At 40.9% G+C, this 20,462-nt stretch overlaps 1 protein-coding gene across 2 annotated transcripts in view; it reads right to left on the bottom strand.

Moving 5' to 3' along the window:
• Nucleotides 1–20,096, bottom strand: part of RNF149 (ring finger protein 149) — a 32,005-nt gene extending 11,909 nt beyond the window's left edge. For both annotated transcript variants that reach the window (XM_055327928.1, XM_055327929.1), the window contains exons 1-5: nucleotides 19,511–20,096; nucleotides 8,097–8,347; nucleotides 6,952–7,020; nucleotides 3,011–3,093; nucleotides 602–698 (exon numbers count right to left, since the gene is read on the bottom strand). In XM_055327928.1, the coding sequence (XP_055183903.1) occupies nucleotides 602–698; nucleotides 3,011–3,093; nucleotides 6,952–7,020; nucleotides 8,097–8,347; nucleotides 19,511–19,967 (957 nt within the window). In that variant the 5' untranslated portion in view covers nucleotides 19,968–20,096. The remainder of the gene's footprint in view (nucleotides 1–601; nucleotides 699–3,010; nucleotides 3,094–6,951; nucleotides 7,021–8,096; nucleotides 8,348–19,510) is intronic.
• Between the last annotated feature and the right edge of the window lie 366 nt (nucleotides 20,097–20,462).

Genomic DNA, 20,462 nt, shown 5'->3' with positions numbered 1-20,462 from the left:
CATGGCAGGCTACTATTAAGCACCCACTTTCACTCTGCCCTCATGTCTCTGTTTTGGGAGGAAGGTCCTACAACCACCTAAGTACCACAAGCCGATGGAGCAAATTCCACACAGGACCAATTTCCCCAGCAGGACTTTTTTTTTTCCCCAGCAGGATTTGATTTTCAAACCCAGGAATCTGAGACCTGGTGTCAAGAAGTGTTGGCTTCAGTTTCCTCCTATGTAAAATATGCATCTTGAGCCAGAAAATGTATGAGGCTCCTTTCATTTCAAACATTTGTAATTCTCATTTATATGAAACTGATGAGCATATATACATTCTACAGGGCAGTGCAACAAAATACATTGCTCTAAGCAATTACAAACTCTCTGGGGGGAACATCTAGCATATCATCTACAATCACAACGGCAGTAGAGTTCATTAATTTTTTTGGAATGTCTTAAACATTCATTTTTAATCAGGAGGAAAATTTCTTCAGGGAACCACAAAGATGTTTGAAGGAGCACTTAGTCCATTCCTCTTGCCTCTGGTCAGTAATGAAATTGAATCGCTCAGGAAGAACCGGGGCAGAGATTGAATATAAACAAAAATGTAACAAACCCAATATCCCAGGGCTTTGATGACATCAAGTTTACACATTGGACACGTGCGGTGATCCAAAAGCCATGGGTCAATGCATATTCTATGAAAAATATGCCTAAAAAAATTAAGTATGTGTTAATGTTTTAAAATAAATGTTTATATCTTATAAAGGAAACAACACATTCTACTAACTCATCTTCTCAATACAAGTAAAATGACTTCAAATCAACATTTTATTTTCACTTACTCTATGTAATTATCTATTCTACTTTCCATGTTAAACAGAATCTGGAACTTACAGGGAAATTTTCCCTTCACTCCGCAAAAATAGCATGGTTTATTTTCACTTCATGCTAGGTTGTATTTTTCTGTGCCTATGTAACTTACTTTCGAGCCTTTTGGGAATAAATATAGCATAAGAAAACCAGAAGTAAACTAATAATAATAAACTGAGAGTATCTTATATAAGTTCATGAAATTAATCAAAAGGAAATATAGCAAAATATAAACAGATCATCTTTGGGTTTTCGGTTTTTAAAAAAACACTTATTTTCTGTCTTAACATATTTTTGTATACTCTACATTTTTCTATAATGATCACTTTCAGAATTAGAAAAAGAAAAACTGCTTATGTATTTTCTTTCTACTCACTTATGGCTAACTTTGCCTTCTATGTGGTGAATCTGTTTTCCGCAAGAATGAAGATGAGTCAGCAAGAGTGGGTATAGGACCCATGGCTCTATACTAGCTGTGTGATGTGATACTGGGACTCTGAACTAGTTGCTTAACCTCTGCACCTACACGGCAGGCTATTCTCAGCAGCAAATAAGTAACATGTTTACAACAGCGCTGAGCACAGTAAATACCGAGTTCCTCATTCATGCTGTTCTACGAAGACCTTTTCTTCATATGGAAGTCTGTTAGTGCAGTTAAAAACGACAGTACAAAAGGTGGGATCCCTGGGTGGCGCAGCGGTTTGGCGCCTGCCTTTGGCCCAGGGCGCGATCCTGGAGACCCGGGATCGAATCCCACGTCGGGCTCCCAGTGCATGGAGCCTGCTTCTCCCTCTGCCTGTGTCTCTGCCTCTCTCTCTCATTCTATGTGACTATCATAAATAAATAAAAATTAAAAAAAAAAAAAAAACGACAGTACATAATTATATAACATAGTCTAGCCCAGCTGGTCTTCTGATCTTTCCATCCTCAAACTGAAATGAAACTGACCCAGTGGAATAATTTTCACAAAAACACAAAGGAAGTAGGTTGGCTTTATTGGGAAATATTGTTAAAGCGTGGGAGAAAATGAGGGGAAATAAGTAAAAAACCCCAGATCACGAGATCAGGAAATGAGCATAAGCAACACTTTTGTGGAGGGTAAAGGACAAGACCCAGCAGGGCAGATCTAGTGTTGCAAAGGAAGTGAGCCTCAGGCTGTTCATTTGTGCTGCATCCCAAAGCATCATTCTTAAGTCAGAAAGACTAGCCCTAAACCATCCTAGATAAAAATTGTTTTCTATTTTAAAAACTTTCCACAGGACACACTGAGTCTAATTTATTAATAGTACCCACCACACCAACCTCAGATAGAAGCCTGTAGACTGAAGTTAGCTATCTTTATTCTGGAAACTTTTGTTATTCTGATGTTCATTTGTTCATTTGCTTTTTCTACAGAATTACTGAGAACTTAATCTACTATAGAGTATTTATATACATACTACTTAGGTAGTACTTATTTAGTATCATAACCGTAATTACATATCAATTTCTGACCTGCTTCTAATAGGTTGGAAACATAATTAAAATTGATCAGGCTGAAAGCATATTATAATTTCTATACACCCTTCTGATAAAAGCCATTCTTCTAAACGGTTATCAGTTAATCAAAGTATCCCATCATTAAAAAAAACGGAAATCCCAACTTCCCACTGCTAATGCAAAACCCCTCTCACCTAAAGTGAGAAATACTTATTTTGCAGAACTACCAAAAGAACTAAAAACTAAGGGTGTAAATAATAGCAAACCACTGCCCTCCCTGACCCACTCTCTCTGCTAGCCACTTCTCGCCCTTTTCTTAGGGTCCTCACGAGTCATGCTTCAGTTTCCTTGCTCCCACACAGTGTACATTTTGCACAGCCAAATATATGATGGAATTCCCAGGAACGAAGCCTTGTTTCAGACTAAAGGCCAATCCATGGCAAAGATCTATAACAGGTCTGCCTTAGGACCTGCGATCGCCTAAGCAATTTTAAAGTAATATAATCCAGAAGCCTAGAAGGCCTGAAACTTTCTTCCTAAAGGATGAGATGATCACAAGATCATTACGCAATAGCAAGATCCTCACGTCATAAAAGGACGCGTTAACACTTTTGTCAGAAACCTGAAACTGATCCAGTAATTTGTAGCATCTTGGGAAGGAAAAAAAACATACTTGCACGGCAGAATTCTGATAATGTCCTTTACTTTAAAATTTTCAATACACACTGCACAGTTTTCAGCATCGACATCAATTCCCTGTAAAAACGAAAGAAAAAAGTTCACTACATCCTTGCTACATGGTCTATGCTTGATAAAACTCACAACGTCCTGGATAAAACAATGACAAATTCTGTACTACAGGGTACAACTAGGAGCTAAACACAATCTCTACTTAGTATTTACTGTTACCACTGTCCAGAGATTATTTAAGGAATCTAGCTGAAAAGGAAAAAAATGTCATTGTCTACCTAATCAGACACAGTTTTTAGATAATAGGTAGAATTCACATTTTAAGGGTTGTAGAAATACAAATGCCTACTTTACTATGATAAAAATTATTTTTCATATATAAAACTTATAGAGAACATCCATTAAGATTGGATTTCTAGAATCATTTCTAGAATCATTAAAAACAAAAAGAGTACTTTCACTATAAAGAACATAGTTACAACTTGCAAATTAGAAAACACAAATGGTTAAATATCTGAAAATACTCCCCTCACTAGTAATAAAAGAATTATAGATTAAAATAAATTACCATTTTTCATCCATCAAATTTAACAAAGATAAAAAGAAATATAACTTGCCAAGGAAGAAGTCCTGTGACAAAACTTCCACTTCTAAGAATCCATGGGTCATCAACCTTTTTGGTGGTATGCACCTTTCCTCCATTTCCCTGGGTACCCACCACAGAACCACCTGGCCTTATCCCATCAAACAAAGCAGGCACGGCCAGAATGGTCATCTGACCCAAGACAGGCCAATGAGACGCTCTTTGATTCTGGGATGGATTGAAGAACTACCAACCAGTGTCTGCAAGTAGTTCCAACTTTATCAAGTGTATTTTATGGGAACACAGCTACCCTGTCCTTATATAATTATTTTAAAGATATACTGAGACATGTACATCACTTGTTAGCAAGCAAGCAATAAAAACTGATAATTGTTATCAAAGACTGTATTAAAATTCCATTAACAATACTTAAAATTGTATATTGCCGCTAAAGTAAATATCATTTATCATATGCCATACAAAAATGATGAGATAATTTTTAAAGTCCCTAATGGCTGGTAAGCTTATCTATTACTGTGAATGAGTCCATAAGAAAAGAAAAACTAGAAAACAAATACCTGGACAAGTTCTCTAGAATTGGACAAGATGTAGATTTAAGAAAACACAACATTTTTCTGTATAAATTTAATCGGAATCAGAAAATTCACGTCTGTGGTGGCTGGCTGGCTTGATCAAAGCATGCGACTCTTGGTATGGGGGTTATGATTTTGAGCCCCACATGGGGTATAGAGATTATTTAAGAAATAAAACTTAAAAAAAAATCCATGTATGTATCTCACGGGCCATTTAGGGATCTTTTCTTAACCATTATTTTGACAACTTTCAAATATAGTCGAATCACGTTTTCAAAAATGTTCTGTACCAAGAAATGCTCTGGCAGCATGGCAGCTCAGTAGGTTAAGTGTCTGCCTTCAGCCCATGTAATGATCCCAGGGTCCTGGGATTGAGCTCCACATCGGGCTCCCTGCTCGGCAAGGAGTCTGCTTCTCTCTCCCTTTAACCCTCCCCTGTGCTCGTCGTGCTCTCACACTCTCAAATGAATAAAAACAAACAAACAAACAAAAAACCTCTGTATAGGAAGAAAATACTATCAATCTACTTATGTTCTCAAAGACTCAATTAAGTATATTATTCATATAAATATGTCTGCTCATATTTATAGACAGAGATTTTCTGCTACGGAGAAGACATAGTCTAAGGGGAACATAAAACTGCATGCTCATCAAGTAACCAACTGTGCGCAATGTATGTAGAGTTTGTCACAGGCATTCACTGGAGACTCCCTCTTCAAGGACCCTCAATGATCTGCACATCAGGTGCTAATCTCAAGCCATGACATGAGAAACTTGCTTTTTATTTTTATTTTTTTTTACTTTTTCTGTTCAGTACATCTTCATGGGAAGAAACCAGTACCCTGCACAAACTATTAAAATTCAACTCTTACTTCTGCATAATGCATTAGGGAAAGAATGGAAGTCAACAATATAATTCCAAGAGTATCTTCATATTAAATACACTAAACATTAATTTCAGAATCTAAAGCTTAAAAGAAAATCAAAAGTCTATAATTTGATCAGAAGAAGGGAGGGATACATAAAATAAGTGCAGTTATTCTTTCTCTTTTTCGAAGGGGAAGTGGAGGGTGGAATAGATGAAGTCTCAACAATTTGGTGAGATGAAATGAATTTCAAAACAGAACCAACAAGTCAACACACTTATCAACATTTCAAGACACAGAAGACAGACCGTTAAAAAACTTACTACTACTGCATTAGCAACTGTTTTCCTCTTAAAGAATTGATCCTCTGGGGCAGCCCCGGAGGCTCAGCGGTTTAGCGCCGCCTTCAGCCCAGGGCCTGATCCTGGAGACCCGGGATTGAGTCTCATGTCGGGCTCCCTGCATGGAGCCTGCTTATCCCTCTTCCTCTCTCTCTCTCTCTCTCTGTGTGTGTGTCTCTCATGAATAAATAAATAAAATCCTTTAAAATAAAAAAAATTAAAAAAATAAAAAAAAAAGAATTGATCCTCTAAGAATCTGAGGCTCTGGACTTAGGATCTGTCCCATTCCCAAAATGCTTTAAAACTCTGGTACGATTTTGACCTTTTATGTCTCAAGCTGGCCATGTCAAAAATGTTTATTTTTTTAAGATTTTGCTTTTTTTTTTTTTTTTTTTTTTTTTGGACAGAGAGTATATAGAAGCAGGGAGAAAGGCAGAGGAAGCAGGAGAAGCAGGGAGCCTGATGCAGGGCTGGATCCCAGGACCCTGGGATCATGACCTGAGCCAAAGGCAGACGCTTGACCGACTAAGCCACTCAGGTGCTCCTAAAAATTCTTTCTTTCATTCATTCCTTCTAAAAAATTTTTATTCATAAGAGACACACAGAGACAAAGACACAAAGGGAGAAGCAAGCTCCCTTCGGGGAGCCCTATCTGAGACTTGATGCCAGGACCCCAGGATCATGACCTAAGCCAAAGGCAGATGCTCAATTGCCGAGCCACCCAGGTGCCCCCGTTTCTTTTCTTTTCTCTTTTCTTTTTTTTAAGTAATTTTAAGTATATCTTTTCTACCCTTCTCTACAAATTACGATTTTTTTCTTCCTGTAATTAAGGGAATCAGAGAGAATGGATACATAGCCTCAGATTTAACAGAAATGAATTTAAAGTATCAAAGGTCTATGGTCTAAGGGAATTTGAGGTTCTTTACCTTCCTTAGAGTCATCTGGGTTTTACCAACAGGCAGAACTTTTCTTAGGTGATGGACATGTCAGTCCTGTCCAGTATGGTAGCAACCAGCCAATAGGGTCATTTGAGTATTTAGCATGTAGTTAGTGTGACTCAGGAATTGAATTTTAAGTTCAATTTCAACCATTTAAATTAAAATAACTGTACACAACTAATGGCTACCTTATCTGGTGGCACGGGTTTAGAAGGCTCTTCATATGTGCAACTGAATTTCTACTAACCCTTCTCTAAAATGAACACATGTATGCAAGTTAGTACTAACTCAAACTAGCCAAAACTCCACATGTTCAACAGGAGTTTAACAGGCTGGAAAGTTTTGTTTTGTCTTTTATTTTTTTTTTTTTTTTTTGTCTTTTAAAGATTTTATTTATTTACTCATGAGACACACAGAGAGAGAAGCAGGCTCCCTGCAAGGAGCCCTATGTGGGACTTGATTCTGGCACTCTGGGATCACGCCCTGAGCCAAAGGCAGACACTTAACCACTGAGCCATCCAGGCATCCCAGGAAAGTTTTACTTAGACATATGAACAGATGCATACTGTAGTCTAAAGGAAACAAAAACCATGAAAATGTTACCTTTTCTCCATGCTTTACAGTATGAAGTGGAAGCTGGCCAATGATTTTCTTAGCTTCTTTCCTATGGCTCTTAGGTAGGAAAAATATTATCACTAAAAATGTTGTCATTATTTTAAAAAATTCATATACACTACAGAAAAAATTTCATTTAAAAAACAAAGTTAAATGACTTCAATGAAAATAACAAACATTACCACTTACATCTTAATGTATAAAATAGCCACATTTAACTTAAGAGCTGTTTGATCAAGAATTTTGGTATAGCTGACTTTCAATTCTTATGTTTAAATATTGGCAAGAGAGTAGGAAGCTGAAGATGGGGGGAGGGATCCCACTGATTCATCTACTAATGCCTGTCTCTAAAACAAAAGAGGCTTTCATCTAGTCAGCAAGTTCAAGATATCCCAGAAATGACAGAGCCAGAAAGAGTGGCTTTTCAAGAAAACAGGGTTAAGTGTGAAATTCAAAGGTCTGTGGATGCCTTTGTCTCTTCGACTGCCCTTCTCTTTGCTGTGACAGAGACACTGTCTCTCTGCAGAGAAATGGCATTGAAAGTTGTCCCACAATGGAAGCCAGGAAGCCCCTCCTACTCTGCTCCCTGCCTTGGGGCCCAAGGTTCTCCTTGTTTTATTTATTTATTCATGAAAGACAGAGAGAGAGGCGGAGACCTAGGCAGAGGGAGAAGCAGAGTTCATGCAGGGAGCCAAGCCTGATGTGGGACTTGATCTGAGGACTGGATCCTGGGAATGCAGGATCACGCCCTGGGCCAAGGACAGGTGCTAAACTGCTGAGCCACCCAGGGATCCTCATATCTTTGTTTTAAACACAGAACCAGGTCCACTCTACCAAAGGCCTATTTATTATTCGTTCATGTCTGAAAAAAGGGAAGGAGGATTTTGCGGGAGCAAAACATGCAAAAAGTGACCCCATTTAAAGGTATTCAATTTCCCACAGAAAATTCAATGTATTCTAATTAAAAAATTACTTAAAAATTATATTAATTAAATAGTGTGAGCAAAAATGAAATTAAGAATATGGTCCAAAAAACCCCACAAAACTCTAATATAACTTCAGGGAATACATATGAGAAATACTTATGAACTATCTTTTAAAAAGCAAAGTTAACCAAAATTACACACAATTACCTGACTTCCAAATTGTGAGCCAGTGTATAGGAAACGCTGTATATAGTAAAATATCAGCCAGGCTAATGAGATAATCATCATAGTGATGAAGGCGATGGCCACAAATACCACAGACTGACCACTGATAAACTCCTGTACATGACGAGTGCCAACCTCTATGGTCATTTTGACTGCAATGCCTTTCTGCACCAGATCCAAAATTTCTCTTCCTTTTGGATAGCTAACCATAATGACCACTATATTTCCTGTTCCTGTAGGGAAGAACAGAGAAAGTCAATATGAAGAATGCAAAATGAGATACAGAGACAGGTAAGAGAGAAATATAAAAGTACTACAGCTTGTTCATTATATAACATTCAAAAACTTACAAAAAATGTTTAATTTTCAAAGGAGACATAAGTTACCAAAACTGGTACCAAAAGAGAAAACAGACTGATTACATTAGAAGTGGAGTTAAGTCTCTAAAAACTACCCCCCAAAAAGTAAAAGCTCCACTCAATTTCACAAGTAAATTATACCATCAAAACTTTAACACTGATGGTACTAAAATTGTTCAACAGCAGAGTAAAAAAACTTTAACTTTCAAAAAATTATTTCTAGATAATAAAGCCAAACATGAGAATAAATCAAGAGAACGATACAGACTAATTTTACCTATGAATATAATATATAATAATTAAGCATGCCTATTAATCATATGGAAGAATCTGAGGATTTCTACTTTGATCACTATTAACACTGGTCTAAAGACATGAGCAGATATAATACAAAAAAAATATATAGGAAAGAAGAGGTAAAACAATCAGTTTACATAAATCTATGTATAAATTAATGTAATAACCATAACATATCAATAGGACTCTTAAAGCCTTAAAAATGCTCTTTCTGACGTTCATCAGGAGAAAAATAATCATGAATGATCAGGAAGCCTTTTTATTTTAATTTTTTTGCCTTTTTAAAAGTAGAACCTAGACTAAGCTTTATAATTAAAGTAATTAACAGTGTGGTAGTAGCAAAGGAAGATAATCAAAATAATGGAACAGAATCAAAAGTCCAGAAATTAGACCCAAATATAAAAAAGAACTTAGTATATGATAAAACTGTAATCTTAAATCACTGGGGTAAAATGGATTATTTATAAAGACATGGTATGGAGATAACTGGGTATTACCTGAAGGAAAATTTTAAAAAGCTGCATCCCTTCCTCACAGTTCATGATAAAGTAAGTTCCAACTAAATCAAAGATTTAAATATATATGAGAGGAAATAGAAAAATGAAAATTTTCCACATCTAAAAAACAGCAAAATCAAGGAATCAAGATCAAAAAAGCAATGGGGGGGGGGAATACATGTAACATACAAAGAAAACAATTTTCTGTAAGAGAAAGAGTAACAGAAAAAGGAAATGACGACAGTTTGCAGAAAAGACAGAAACTTTTCTTTAAATATCAGCTTTAGTGAGACAGAATTCACATGCCATAAAATTCACCCTTTTAAAGTATACAATTCACTGGTTTTTAGTATATTCACAAATGCTGGGCGACCATCACCACAATCTTTTTTTTTTTTTTTAAGATTTTATTTATTTATTTATGAGAGAAAGAGAGAGAGAGAGGCAGAGACAAGGGCAGAGGGAGAAGCAGGCTCCATGCAGGAAACCTGATGCGGGACTCCATCCCAGGACCCCGGATCACACCCTAAGCTGAGGGCAGACACTCAACCACTGAACCACCCAGGCGTCCCACCATCACCACAATCTAATTCAATAACATTTTCATTGCCCACAAAAGAAAACCTGTACGCCTCTGCAGTCACTCCCCAACAAATATATTCTAAACACATGAAAAGTCATAGTACAAATGAAAACATTAAAAAGATCTTCAAGGGGTGCCTTGGTGGCTCAGCTGGTTAAGTGTCTGCCTTTGCCTCAGGTCATGGTCCCAGGGTCCTGGGATGGAGCCCCACACTGCGGGTTCCCTGCTCAACGGGGAGCCTGCTTCTCCCTCTCCCTCTGCAGCTCCCCCTGCTTGTGCTCTCTCAAATAATAAAATCTTTTAAAAAACCTAAACAAAACAAAAAAATTAAAAATCCTTTTTAAGACTTGTGATGGGTTGCATTTTAAAAACCGAAGTTGACAATATCCTAAATAGAAAATGCATTTAATACTCCTTACTGAACATCACAGCTTAACCTACCTTACCTTAAACAAGCTCAGAACACTTATAATAGCTTACAGTTGGGCAAAATCCTCTAACACCAAGCCTATAGGAAAATGCTATCTCATGTAATTTACTGGATATAAATAACACTGAAAGCAAAAAATGGAATGGTGGTCTGGGTATAGAATGGTTTTAAGTGTATTGGCTGTCGACCTTCAAGATCACATGGCAGACTGGGAGCTGGGGCTGCTGCCACAACCCAGAATCATGAGAGAGTATTGTAGGGCATATCGCTAGCCCCAGAAAAGATCCAAATTCAAAATTTGAAGTGTGGTTGCCACTGAATGTGTATTACTTTCGTGCTACCATAAAGTCAAAAAACTGCCAAACAAACCACAGTTAAGTTGGGGACCATCTGTACCTATATGACTGGCAAAGATCAAATAGTTTTTGATCCTCTATATTGGCAAGAATGAGCACAAATCTGCACTCTTGCACAATGCAGGGGGAGTTTATTATTACAATCCTGCAGGGAGGGCAATGGCTATCAAAACATGTTTATTTATTTATTTTCCTCAAGAAATTTAATGCACAGCTCTTTGATTCAGCAATTCCATGTCCAAGAACTTAATTGCACAGATAGACTTGCATATGTGAACAAGAGGTATCTGTAAAGATATTTGTTGTCAAATTTGTTTTCTCTAAGTTTTTGCTATCACAATCTAAACATCTATCAATAGGAAGAGGGTTCCCTAAACTACAATATGTGTACACAGATTGAGGTGACGACTCTATTAGTATGGACAGTACTCAAGAGGACAGAAGAGGAAAAAAGCAACATGTCAAACTATGTGGATGATAGATCCATATGTCACATCAATTTGGACTGCTTCTGGAAGGCGGCCCAGAGACAAGCGATCCTGATTGCGTCTGGGGAGAAGAGCTGCACACAGTAAAAAGTCTGTACCACGTGTGCATATTACCTCTTCGAAAACTAATTTTAAAAATATACATAAAGAATGTTCTCTGGCATCACTTTGAAACTGCGTTATAACAATTTTATTGCAGAGAGAAACCTGATCTGTAGCAAATCCACTGTGACCCCCTGCCATCAGGATTTAGTTACTGAAACATTAGAAGGGCACCCTTCTAAGGTGGCTCTTGCCTGGAGGCCGATCCTTTGACCCAGGCCAAGTGTCACTTAGCAAGAACTGTATTGGTTTCCCCACTCACACAGTCTGCCATGTCATCACTGGGGAGACACAATAAGGAGGAAGGCATTTCCTGCCTTCAGGAAAACAAACATCTAGAAGCTGAAAAACATAGGCACAGAAATAATTATTATGACAGTTATACCACTTCTAATTACATGGCACTCTATAAGCTGAAAGCCTTTTTCATAAACCTCTTGTGGAAAATTTCAAGCACACACTAAAGTAGAAAGAACAGTTTAATGAACCCCATGTGCCTATCTCAGTTAAAAAGTTTTATACAGAAAACAAATCTGTATCTATGCCACATCCACAGCTACATAAACCCTCCAGTACAGACATAATGCTCTTCGTGTTAATTGGGGAAAACCAACTTTGAAGCACTTTCATATTTACATCTCACTTGAATTATACAGGCCAAATTATCATTTTACAGATGAGGGCTCAGAAATCTGAAAAGAGTTGCTGAATGTCATATACCACCTGGAAAAGCCAGTTCTAGGGCCTGAAGACCCAGCTCCCACACAGTATCTCTGCCCTGCCTTCCCCTTATGGGGGACCAAAGCTTCAGAGCCACACAGAATGGGTTCAAATCTCACTGTTATCCACTGTCTAAGTCTGGAGAAACTATCCTCTGTGAGAATATTTCTTCAGCTATCAAATAAGAATGAGAATTTTTCTATTTTGGACTATGGCTTATTTACTAAGAGAGGAGAATACAAAGAGCTACAAAAAAATGAAGTGATAATTTTGTAAGAGGTGGGAGAGAACTTTTCCCTAGGAAGTGCACTTGAGCTACACCTTGAAGGACAGGAAAAGTTGGCTGTGAAATCATCATAAAAACGTATTTAGGATGGTGAGTGATTCAATTTGGTTAGTGACTAAAATATAGTTGTCCCCCTTTTCATGAGGGATACATCCCAAGATCCCCCCCCAGTGGATGCCTAAAACCGCAGATAGCACTGAATGCTGCTATGTATACTATTTTCTTTCCTTTATATACCTATAACAAAGTTTAATGTATACATTAGGTACAGTAAGAGATTAACAACTAATAATAAAGTAGAATTATTATTGTTCTGTACAAAAAGTTATATAAATGTGGTCTCTCTTAAAATATTTTGTACTGTGCTCACCCTTCTTGTGATGATGTGAGACGATAAAATGCCCACATGATGAGATGATGTAAGGTTAATGACACAATTATTATGACTTAATGTTAGACTACTTCTAACCTTCTGACCTATGGTCAGAAGGAGGATCATCTGCTTTGAGATCCAGGTTGACCGGGAGTAACTGAAACCCATGGATAAGAGGGATAACTACTGTATATGGAAAGGCATCTTGTATATCTCTTTATCCCCAGTGACTTACATAGAACCTGGCACACAGAAAGTGTTTATTAAAAATTTGTTGAATAAATGAATGAATAAATGAGAGGCAGAAGACGAATCAAGATTAGAGAGGTTCCTGAACACCAAAATTTTCAAAGGGAGAGGCTACTAACAACACTGATTATCAGAGGGATACTCTGAACTGAAAACACTTGCATTGGGCAGTCCGGGTGGCTCAGCGGTTTAGCGCCGCCTTCAACCCAGGGCATGATCCTGGAGACCCGGAATCAAGTTCCAGAGTCCCACGTCAGGCTCCCTCCATGGAGCCTGCTTCTCCCTTGGCCTGTGTCTCTGCCTTTGTCTCTCATGAATACATTAAAAAAAAAAAAAGAAAAAGAAAGAGAGAAAACACTTGCATTATAAACTTGAAATTATTCACCTAGTAAACTAGAACAGTTCACTGAGTTAAAAGAAATCATGAAAAAAAAGAAAAAAACCTATGTCTAGGATGATGGCTAAACGATTTGCTATACTAATTATAGCAACAAGATTGCTTCTGGGAACTATTTTAAATTAATAAAACTCAGAATGAAGACTCATTCTATACCATGATTTGCTTTTCTGGAACATTTTTTGGGTTCAACTGGAGGCAGAGTAGCTGAGTAAAAATGCACTAGCTTGGAGTAGAGTCACTGTGCGTACAACCTGGAAGGGGTATCAAGCACAAGCACCTCATTTGGCCCCACCCTTATCTCCTGACACGCTGCCACCTCCTCAGGCCAATCCTAGAGGGTCTATCACAGCTTATTTTCCATCTAAATAACAGTTTTTTCACAGTACACAAAAACTCAAAGACTCAGGAGAGAGAAAAAAAAGCTTAGGATTTTTCTTCCCTAGGCCTTAACACTCCTACCAGTCATGCTGATGTAAAAAAGGTCATCTTGTACAATCCCTCTCCCTCCCCCAAAGTATCTATACCTCTCACCATTAGACAGGAAAATATAAAGGCAGTTTATTTTTGTTCTACTTAGCAAAACGACTGTATACAGAGTACACGATGATAAACCTACTTGTCAAATAATAAATACCAAGTATAGTACTCTTTTAGCAAGCCAAATAATCCATAATATAAGGCTTTTCTGTGCCAAAAATAAAGTTGCATATATTTCCGTTTCCTTTCAAATATCTGAGCTCCTCTCACCAGTTGCTCAAAAACAAAAAAGTAAGAAATCCTGTCTTGGTCAATAGGTTCAAAATTCTAGAGATTACATGTGAGTCTAGTGTACCATTTCTCTCCTTTCAAAGGAAACTATATAGATTTCAGCAATCTTTTCAAGGGGGTGGGAACTACTGAAATATTTAAAGTGGTAGATTAGATTTCTGCTCTAGAAAACTAAGTCAGGCAGCAACAAATACATCTTAGAATCCCACCAAAAGAATCCCATTAAATTTCAGGTTTTCTTTCCTTCTCGTAACTTCCAAACCCTATCTTCTGCCCCCTAACCTGGAAAATTCCTGGTCAAATCTTTAAGATGCAGCACAAGCTCAACTCAAGGCTTTTCAAACCACCCACTCCTTTTTGTGCCTGCAATGCATCAGTACCTCTCAGATACAGCTCTAGCAGGTGTGTAAAACACCTACTAGAATTTCTTTATGAGTCTCTCTCCATCACTAGACGAGTACTACCTGTTCTTATTTATTAGTTCTTGTAGCCCGACATCATGCAGTGATGACCCACAGAAGAGTTTCTGCATGAATAAATCTACCTGAAAAAAACTGGCTAAGATATCTTCTAGTATTATAGTTGAAATACTCCAGTAAGGAAAATATTAATACAAATAGTACACCCAATAAGTATGCAAATGTCTCTGAAATTTGAAGGTATTATGCGAAACAAATGTTTTTATGGGAGGGTCAGGAGGACACAAAAGCAAATGCAATTCTTTTCTTGGAATTTTAAACTATGTTTTGGATAATTCAACTTGCTCAAAAATATTTTGTATCTGTTGAATATGCAACTCTTTGCAGGGCTCCTAAAAGCATTATTTTATCTCAGGGCTTCAGCCTTTTGCAATGCTATTCCTGCCCAACCCCCCCTTCCACACACCACACACACTCAGAGACACCTTCTCTATCAACGTGTCCTTCAACACTCAATCTTTCTGGGAATCATCTTAATCCCTCCTTCTAAGGGTGCCTGTGAGATGCCATTTCTGTCTTCCTATAGCAGCAAAATACATACTTCAAATCCATATTTTTGGATCAACTGAGTATAGCATTAAACATCATCAAAAATTTATTATTCATAAAAAACTACTTACCATTGCTCTGCAAATGCAAAATGCTCATCTTCCTTAACACTAGGGACTTCTACGTCTTTGTCATCTCCCTCTACCCCAACTCTAGCCCCTTCTTCAAACATAGCTTTAAGTCTTGCCAGCACCTGGCACTCAGTAAACAGCTGTTAACAAAATGAACAAACTGAACTGTATAAAGAATGAATGAATCTATTCTTAAGAGGCCATGCCAAGATTTTGGCTAAAGGATCATCCTACTTATTAATCAACAATAATTATGCTAAGGCTAATACTCTATAAAAGCTTTCATTTGAATGATTTGACTTGTATCAATTTTTACTCATCTTGGTCAAACTAACTTCTAGTTACCCTTGCAGTGTCTACTTTAGAAGTCCTTCCTTCATGCTTCTTAAGCATTGTGCATGTAATTCCATCAAGGTCCAAACCATATTGTCTGGAAAGTTGTTTACTGCTCCCACCAGGTCAGAAACTCCTCAAAGGCAGGCAGGTGTCTTATGCATTTCTATATTCGAGCAAGCACAATACTTGGCCCAAAGGGGCTACTCATTATTCTGTGTGCTAACGTAAAGAGAATTAACTATAATTAATAAACAGAGAATTAGTTTAACAGTCTGTATAGTTGTTCCGATAGATTATCTTAAAGTCATGGTTTTATTTTTAGAACCACAATAAAACACTGACTTATACCAAAGGATCTTATACTGGATTTAATAGAGTCAAGCAACAGGCTTAAGAAAAACTGGAGAATTCGTGGGAAAGGACCATCATGATTCAATTTACAAGCAACCACCTCTACCTACTTACAGAACAGTGCTACATAGGAACATTGAAAGCAAAGAAATCTGTGGTTTTTACTGCCTCCAGCCACATTCTGAAAAAATGCAAGAAACCTAACTTGAACTGCATTCAAGGTTCTGTGTAACATTTTAAATTCAAGTATGTTAAAGCCAGTTTGTCTTCTGACTTAATTCCATTCATTCCATTCTTAATGCTATTCCATTCTCAAAAAGTCATGATACATTTATATTTATACCCTTGTCCCCAGGTGGGCCAAGTTCTGTGAAGGTCATTCCTTTCCATTCCTATAGTCACCATTACAGTATTGGGCCTTATACAGTTAGTTGAACCTTGAACACCACAGGTTTGAGGTGTGTGGGTCAACTTCTGCAAGGATCTTTTTTTCCCAATACAGTTACAGTAAATGTATTTTCTCTAATGATTTTAATAACATTTTCTTCCTCTACCTTTAATCTAAGAATCCAGAATACAATACATAGAACATACAGAGGATATATTAATTGACAGTTTATATTATTGGTAAAATGCCTAGTCAACAGGAGCTGACCATTAGCAGTTAAGTTTTGGGGGGAGTCAAAAGTTATAGGCAGATTTTCCACTGCTTGGGGGGGTGGTTCCTCTAAACTTTGTTTTGTTCAAGGTCAACTTTATTTCTACTAGGATCAGCCCAACACACTGACTAGAATCTCTGCAGGTTTCCCTCTAGTTAATCTCCCTTTAAGTCAGTGGTTCAAAATATTGGATTATTTGTCATCACTTCTCCCCCTAGACATTTGGTATTCTCCAGAGACATTTTTGGGTGTCACAACTGGGGGAGTGCTATTGCAAGCTACTAGGTGGAGGCGGGGGATGCTAAACATCCCATAGTGGATAGGACAGCCCTTCCCACAACAAAGAATGATATGGCTATATATACACATCCCAACACCCCTCCCGCCCCCCCCCCCCGTTTCTTTCTCCATTAAAATGGGGTTAAAATACCTACATTAAGATTGTCCAGAGGATGAACTGAGCTGCTGTATGGAGAGCACTAAGGCACAGTGCCTACCTACTGGGGACTTTCACACATTAAAAAAAATTGCTAAAGCTGTTACTTTTGTCTTTTTTTCTCAAACAGAATGATTCTCACAGTAAAAAGGCGAGAATGGACATCTAAAATTTATTTTAAATATATTTTTTAAAAGATTTATTTATTTATGATAGACATAGAGAGAGAGAGGCAGAGACACAAGCAGAGCGAGAAGCAGGCTCCATGCAGGGAGCCCGACGCGGGACTCGATCCCGGGACTCCAGGATCGCGCCCTGAGCCAAAGGCAGGCGCCAAACCGCTGAGCCACCCAGGGATCCCCTAAAATTTATTTTAAATATTAAAAGGATTTGGGGATCCCTGGGTGGCTCATAGGTTTGGCACCTGCCTTCAGCCCAGGGCGTGATCCTGGAGTCCCGGGATCAGGTCCCTTGTATGGAGCCTGCTTCTCCCTCTGCCTGTGTCTCTGCCTCTCTCTGTCTCTTATGAACAAATAAATAAAACTTTATAAATAAATAAACAAACAAATAAATAAATGATTTTAAATAAACATCACTGAGGTGTTTTTCAGGGCCTGGATAAATTATGTCAATTACGAAAGCAAGCAAGGTGGCTGAATCCTAGTTAGAGCAAGTGCTATTAGCCTGGAAAAATGTTAACGTCATCAAAAACGCACTAAACAGATTTAGAAAACTGGAGCTGATGCGCCTGCCACTGAAAAGAAAGAGTCCAAATGAAGATGTTGTACTCAGAAGAGACTGCAAGGACCCAGAATCAGAATCCTGACACACTAACCTCTTTTCCTCAACAGAACTACTAAAACTGGGGAAACACCATCAACAGAATGTATTAGGAATGCTCTCTGAAATCTGACAAGGCTTTTCATTGTAGTTTTATGGAAACATGGTTTGGGTACAACGACAATTTGGTAGACTTGTGATCACTGGAATAACAGCGCCAAACATGATGCCTTACCCAATGTCGTCACATGAGAATCTGCTATTTCCTTTCCAAAACCACTTCCCTCTCTTGCAACTCAGAAATTCCCCCTCTACTACCTGAGGCTAACCCCTCCAAAGTACCTAACACATGGCCTTCTTAAAGACCTAACTCTTGCAGACCTAACTCTCTCTGGATCTCTTCATCACTCCCATCCCATCAACCTTTCTCTCCTAGAGAAGGTTGCCCTCCCTTGCCCTGTAATTTCTGCCCACTTCTCAGTATCTCAAGCCCTCAAAGTCAACCTTCTTGAAAGAGTTGTTCTAACAGTTTTCTCACCTCTCAATTGATTTCCACTCCCATCACTGCTAAAATAGTCCAAAACTAAAGTCCTTTTTTCTGTCCTCATTACAGTTAAGTTCTAACTTGCCTTTGCGAAATTGAAGCAGAATGAAAAAAGTAAAGGAAAAAGGAAGTCTGACTTGCAGCAGCAGCAACTTAAAAAAAAAAAAAGACTTTAATCACAATAAATTCAAAATGAGTCACGTTCTTAGAAATTACAACAGAAATATGCGCACTCTGCTGGGTACTGGTCCTATAGCACTCGGATTTCAGTTCTGAGGACGCCTTGCAAAATAAAACTCTTAAACTGTCATCAGTGCTTGAAGATGCAACCTGTTGCCCTGGGGAATAGGTGCGTGGGAAGTGTTGCCTGGCAAGGAGCAAGATCTCCTCCTGAATGAACACAACCTGAAAAATTTCATCTGAACCCAAGACTCGGGGAATCGGATTGCCAGTAGGGCCAGTATTACACCCTCCCCCTCTCTTGCAACTGAGAAACTCCCCCATCTCTTTTTTTTTTAATTTTTTTTAATTTTTATTTATTTATGATAGTCACACACACACAGAGAGAGAGAGAGAGAGAGAGAGAGAGAGAGAAGAGAGGCGCAGGCAGAGACACAGGCAGAGGGAGAAGCAGGCTCCATGCACCGGGAGCCCGACGTGGGATTCAATCCCGGGTCTCCAGGATCGTGCCCTGGGCCAAAGGCAGGCGCCAAACCGCTGCGCCACCCAGGGATCCCTCCCCCATCTCTTTAGATGAGAAAATCAGAAGGCATATCTGCGCTTAAACCAGGTTTTCTGACTCAGAAGTTCGGAATACTCAAGACACATTTTATGTAAGCGGGGGCGGGGGGCACCAGAGTTCGACCAAGCCACCACTTTAGGGGTGCCAGACCTTGGAGCGCGCTTGGAAGGAGCTTCAGTTCCTACCCCACCTGACTTTATGAAAATGATGAATGGAAAGGGACCCATGATTAGTAATCATGAGACTTTCCGCCACAATCCCCCCCGGGAGGGTTTTAACTTCTTCCGTCCTCCCCACGGCCCCCTGCAGAGGGCCCCTCCCTTCACCCTAATCTCTCCTGGAGGCCCGCCTACCTGCCAACGCAGCCCGGGGGGGGGGGGGCGGCCGCCGGCGCTGCCCCAGCTCCCCTCCCCGCCCCCGACGGCCCGAGGCCCCCCGAGTCGCGCCCCGGGGACCCCGGCCGAGGAGCCGAGGGCCGTCGGCCGGGACCAAGCTGCGGAGAAGCCCCGCCGCCTCCCCGCGTCCCCCGGCCTGCGCTCACCCGCGTGGGACATGGGCGTGGTGAGGTTCCCGTGGCCCTCGTCGTTGTAGAGAACCACGGCAGACGCGTTCCTCCGCGCCGCCACCAGCACCTTCTCCTTGAAGGTGCAGCCGCCGCGCGCCACCAGGGCGACCCAGGGCGCGCCCCCCCGGCCGCCGGGCGCGGGCACGAGGAAGCGAGTGTCGGGCGCGCAGCCCTCGGGGTCGCGGTCCGCCGCGCGCGGGACGCCCACCACGCCCTGGGCGGCCTCCTTGGGCGAGCTGTCGCCGAAGCGGCCGCTCTCCGAGACGCTCCACACCGTGCGGTTCGTGCGCGGGTCCACGTACTCGGTGCTCACCACGGCCGAGTACCACTCCAGCGCCCGGCCCCGGGCCCCGGGCGCGTACAGGGCCAGCGCCAGGAGCGCCAGCGCGCCGCGGGCCCCGACGCCCGCCGCGGGCCGCCGCCGCCACGCCATGGCCCCGCCGCCGGGCTGCCGAGGAGGACGGCCTCCCGCGGAGCCGGGGGAGAGCGCGGGCGAGGCCCGGAGCAGGCTGCAGAAGCGGGCGCTCGCCGCCGGGCGGGGAAGAGCTAGGCCGGGCGGCGGGAGGGGCCGCGGCGCACGCGCACCTGGCGGGGCGGAGGCGGGGCGGAGGCGGGGCGGAGGCGGGGCGGAGGCGGGGCGGAGGCGGGGCGGAGGCGGGGCGGAGGCGGGGCGTGGCCTTCCCTGGCCCCGCCCCGCCGGGACCCCGGCCCCGCCCCCGCCCTGAGCGCTCGTCCTCGGCCCGGCGGCCCGGCGGCCCCGCGACCCCGCGACCCCGGGGCGGGGGAAGTGACCGTCGGGGAAACGGGGAACCCCTCCGCGAGCCGGCCGGGAGGCGTGGGCGCGCGGTTGTGTCGAGTCGCCCGGCGGCTGCTTATGAAGCGTGGACTGTGCAGTGCGAGGGGCGTGACAGAGGCCTTGCCTGCCTAG

The sequence above is a fragment of the Nyctereutes procyonoides genome, unplaced genomic scaffold (assembly GCF_905146905.1).
Source record: "Nyctereutes procyonoides isolate TBG_1078 unplaced genomic scaffold, NYPRO_anot_genome, whole genome shotgun sequence".
NCBI lineage: Eukaryota > Metazoa > Chordata > Mammalia > Carnivora > Canidae > Nyctereutes > Nyctereutes procyonoides.
The sequence above is the reverse complement of the archived record's forward strand: the minus strand, read 5'-3'. Positions and strand labels throughout refer to the sequence as shown.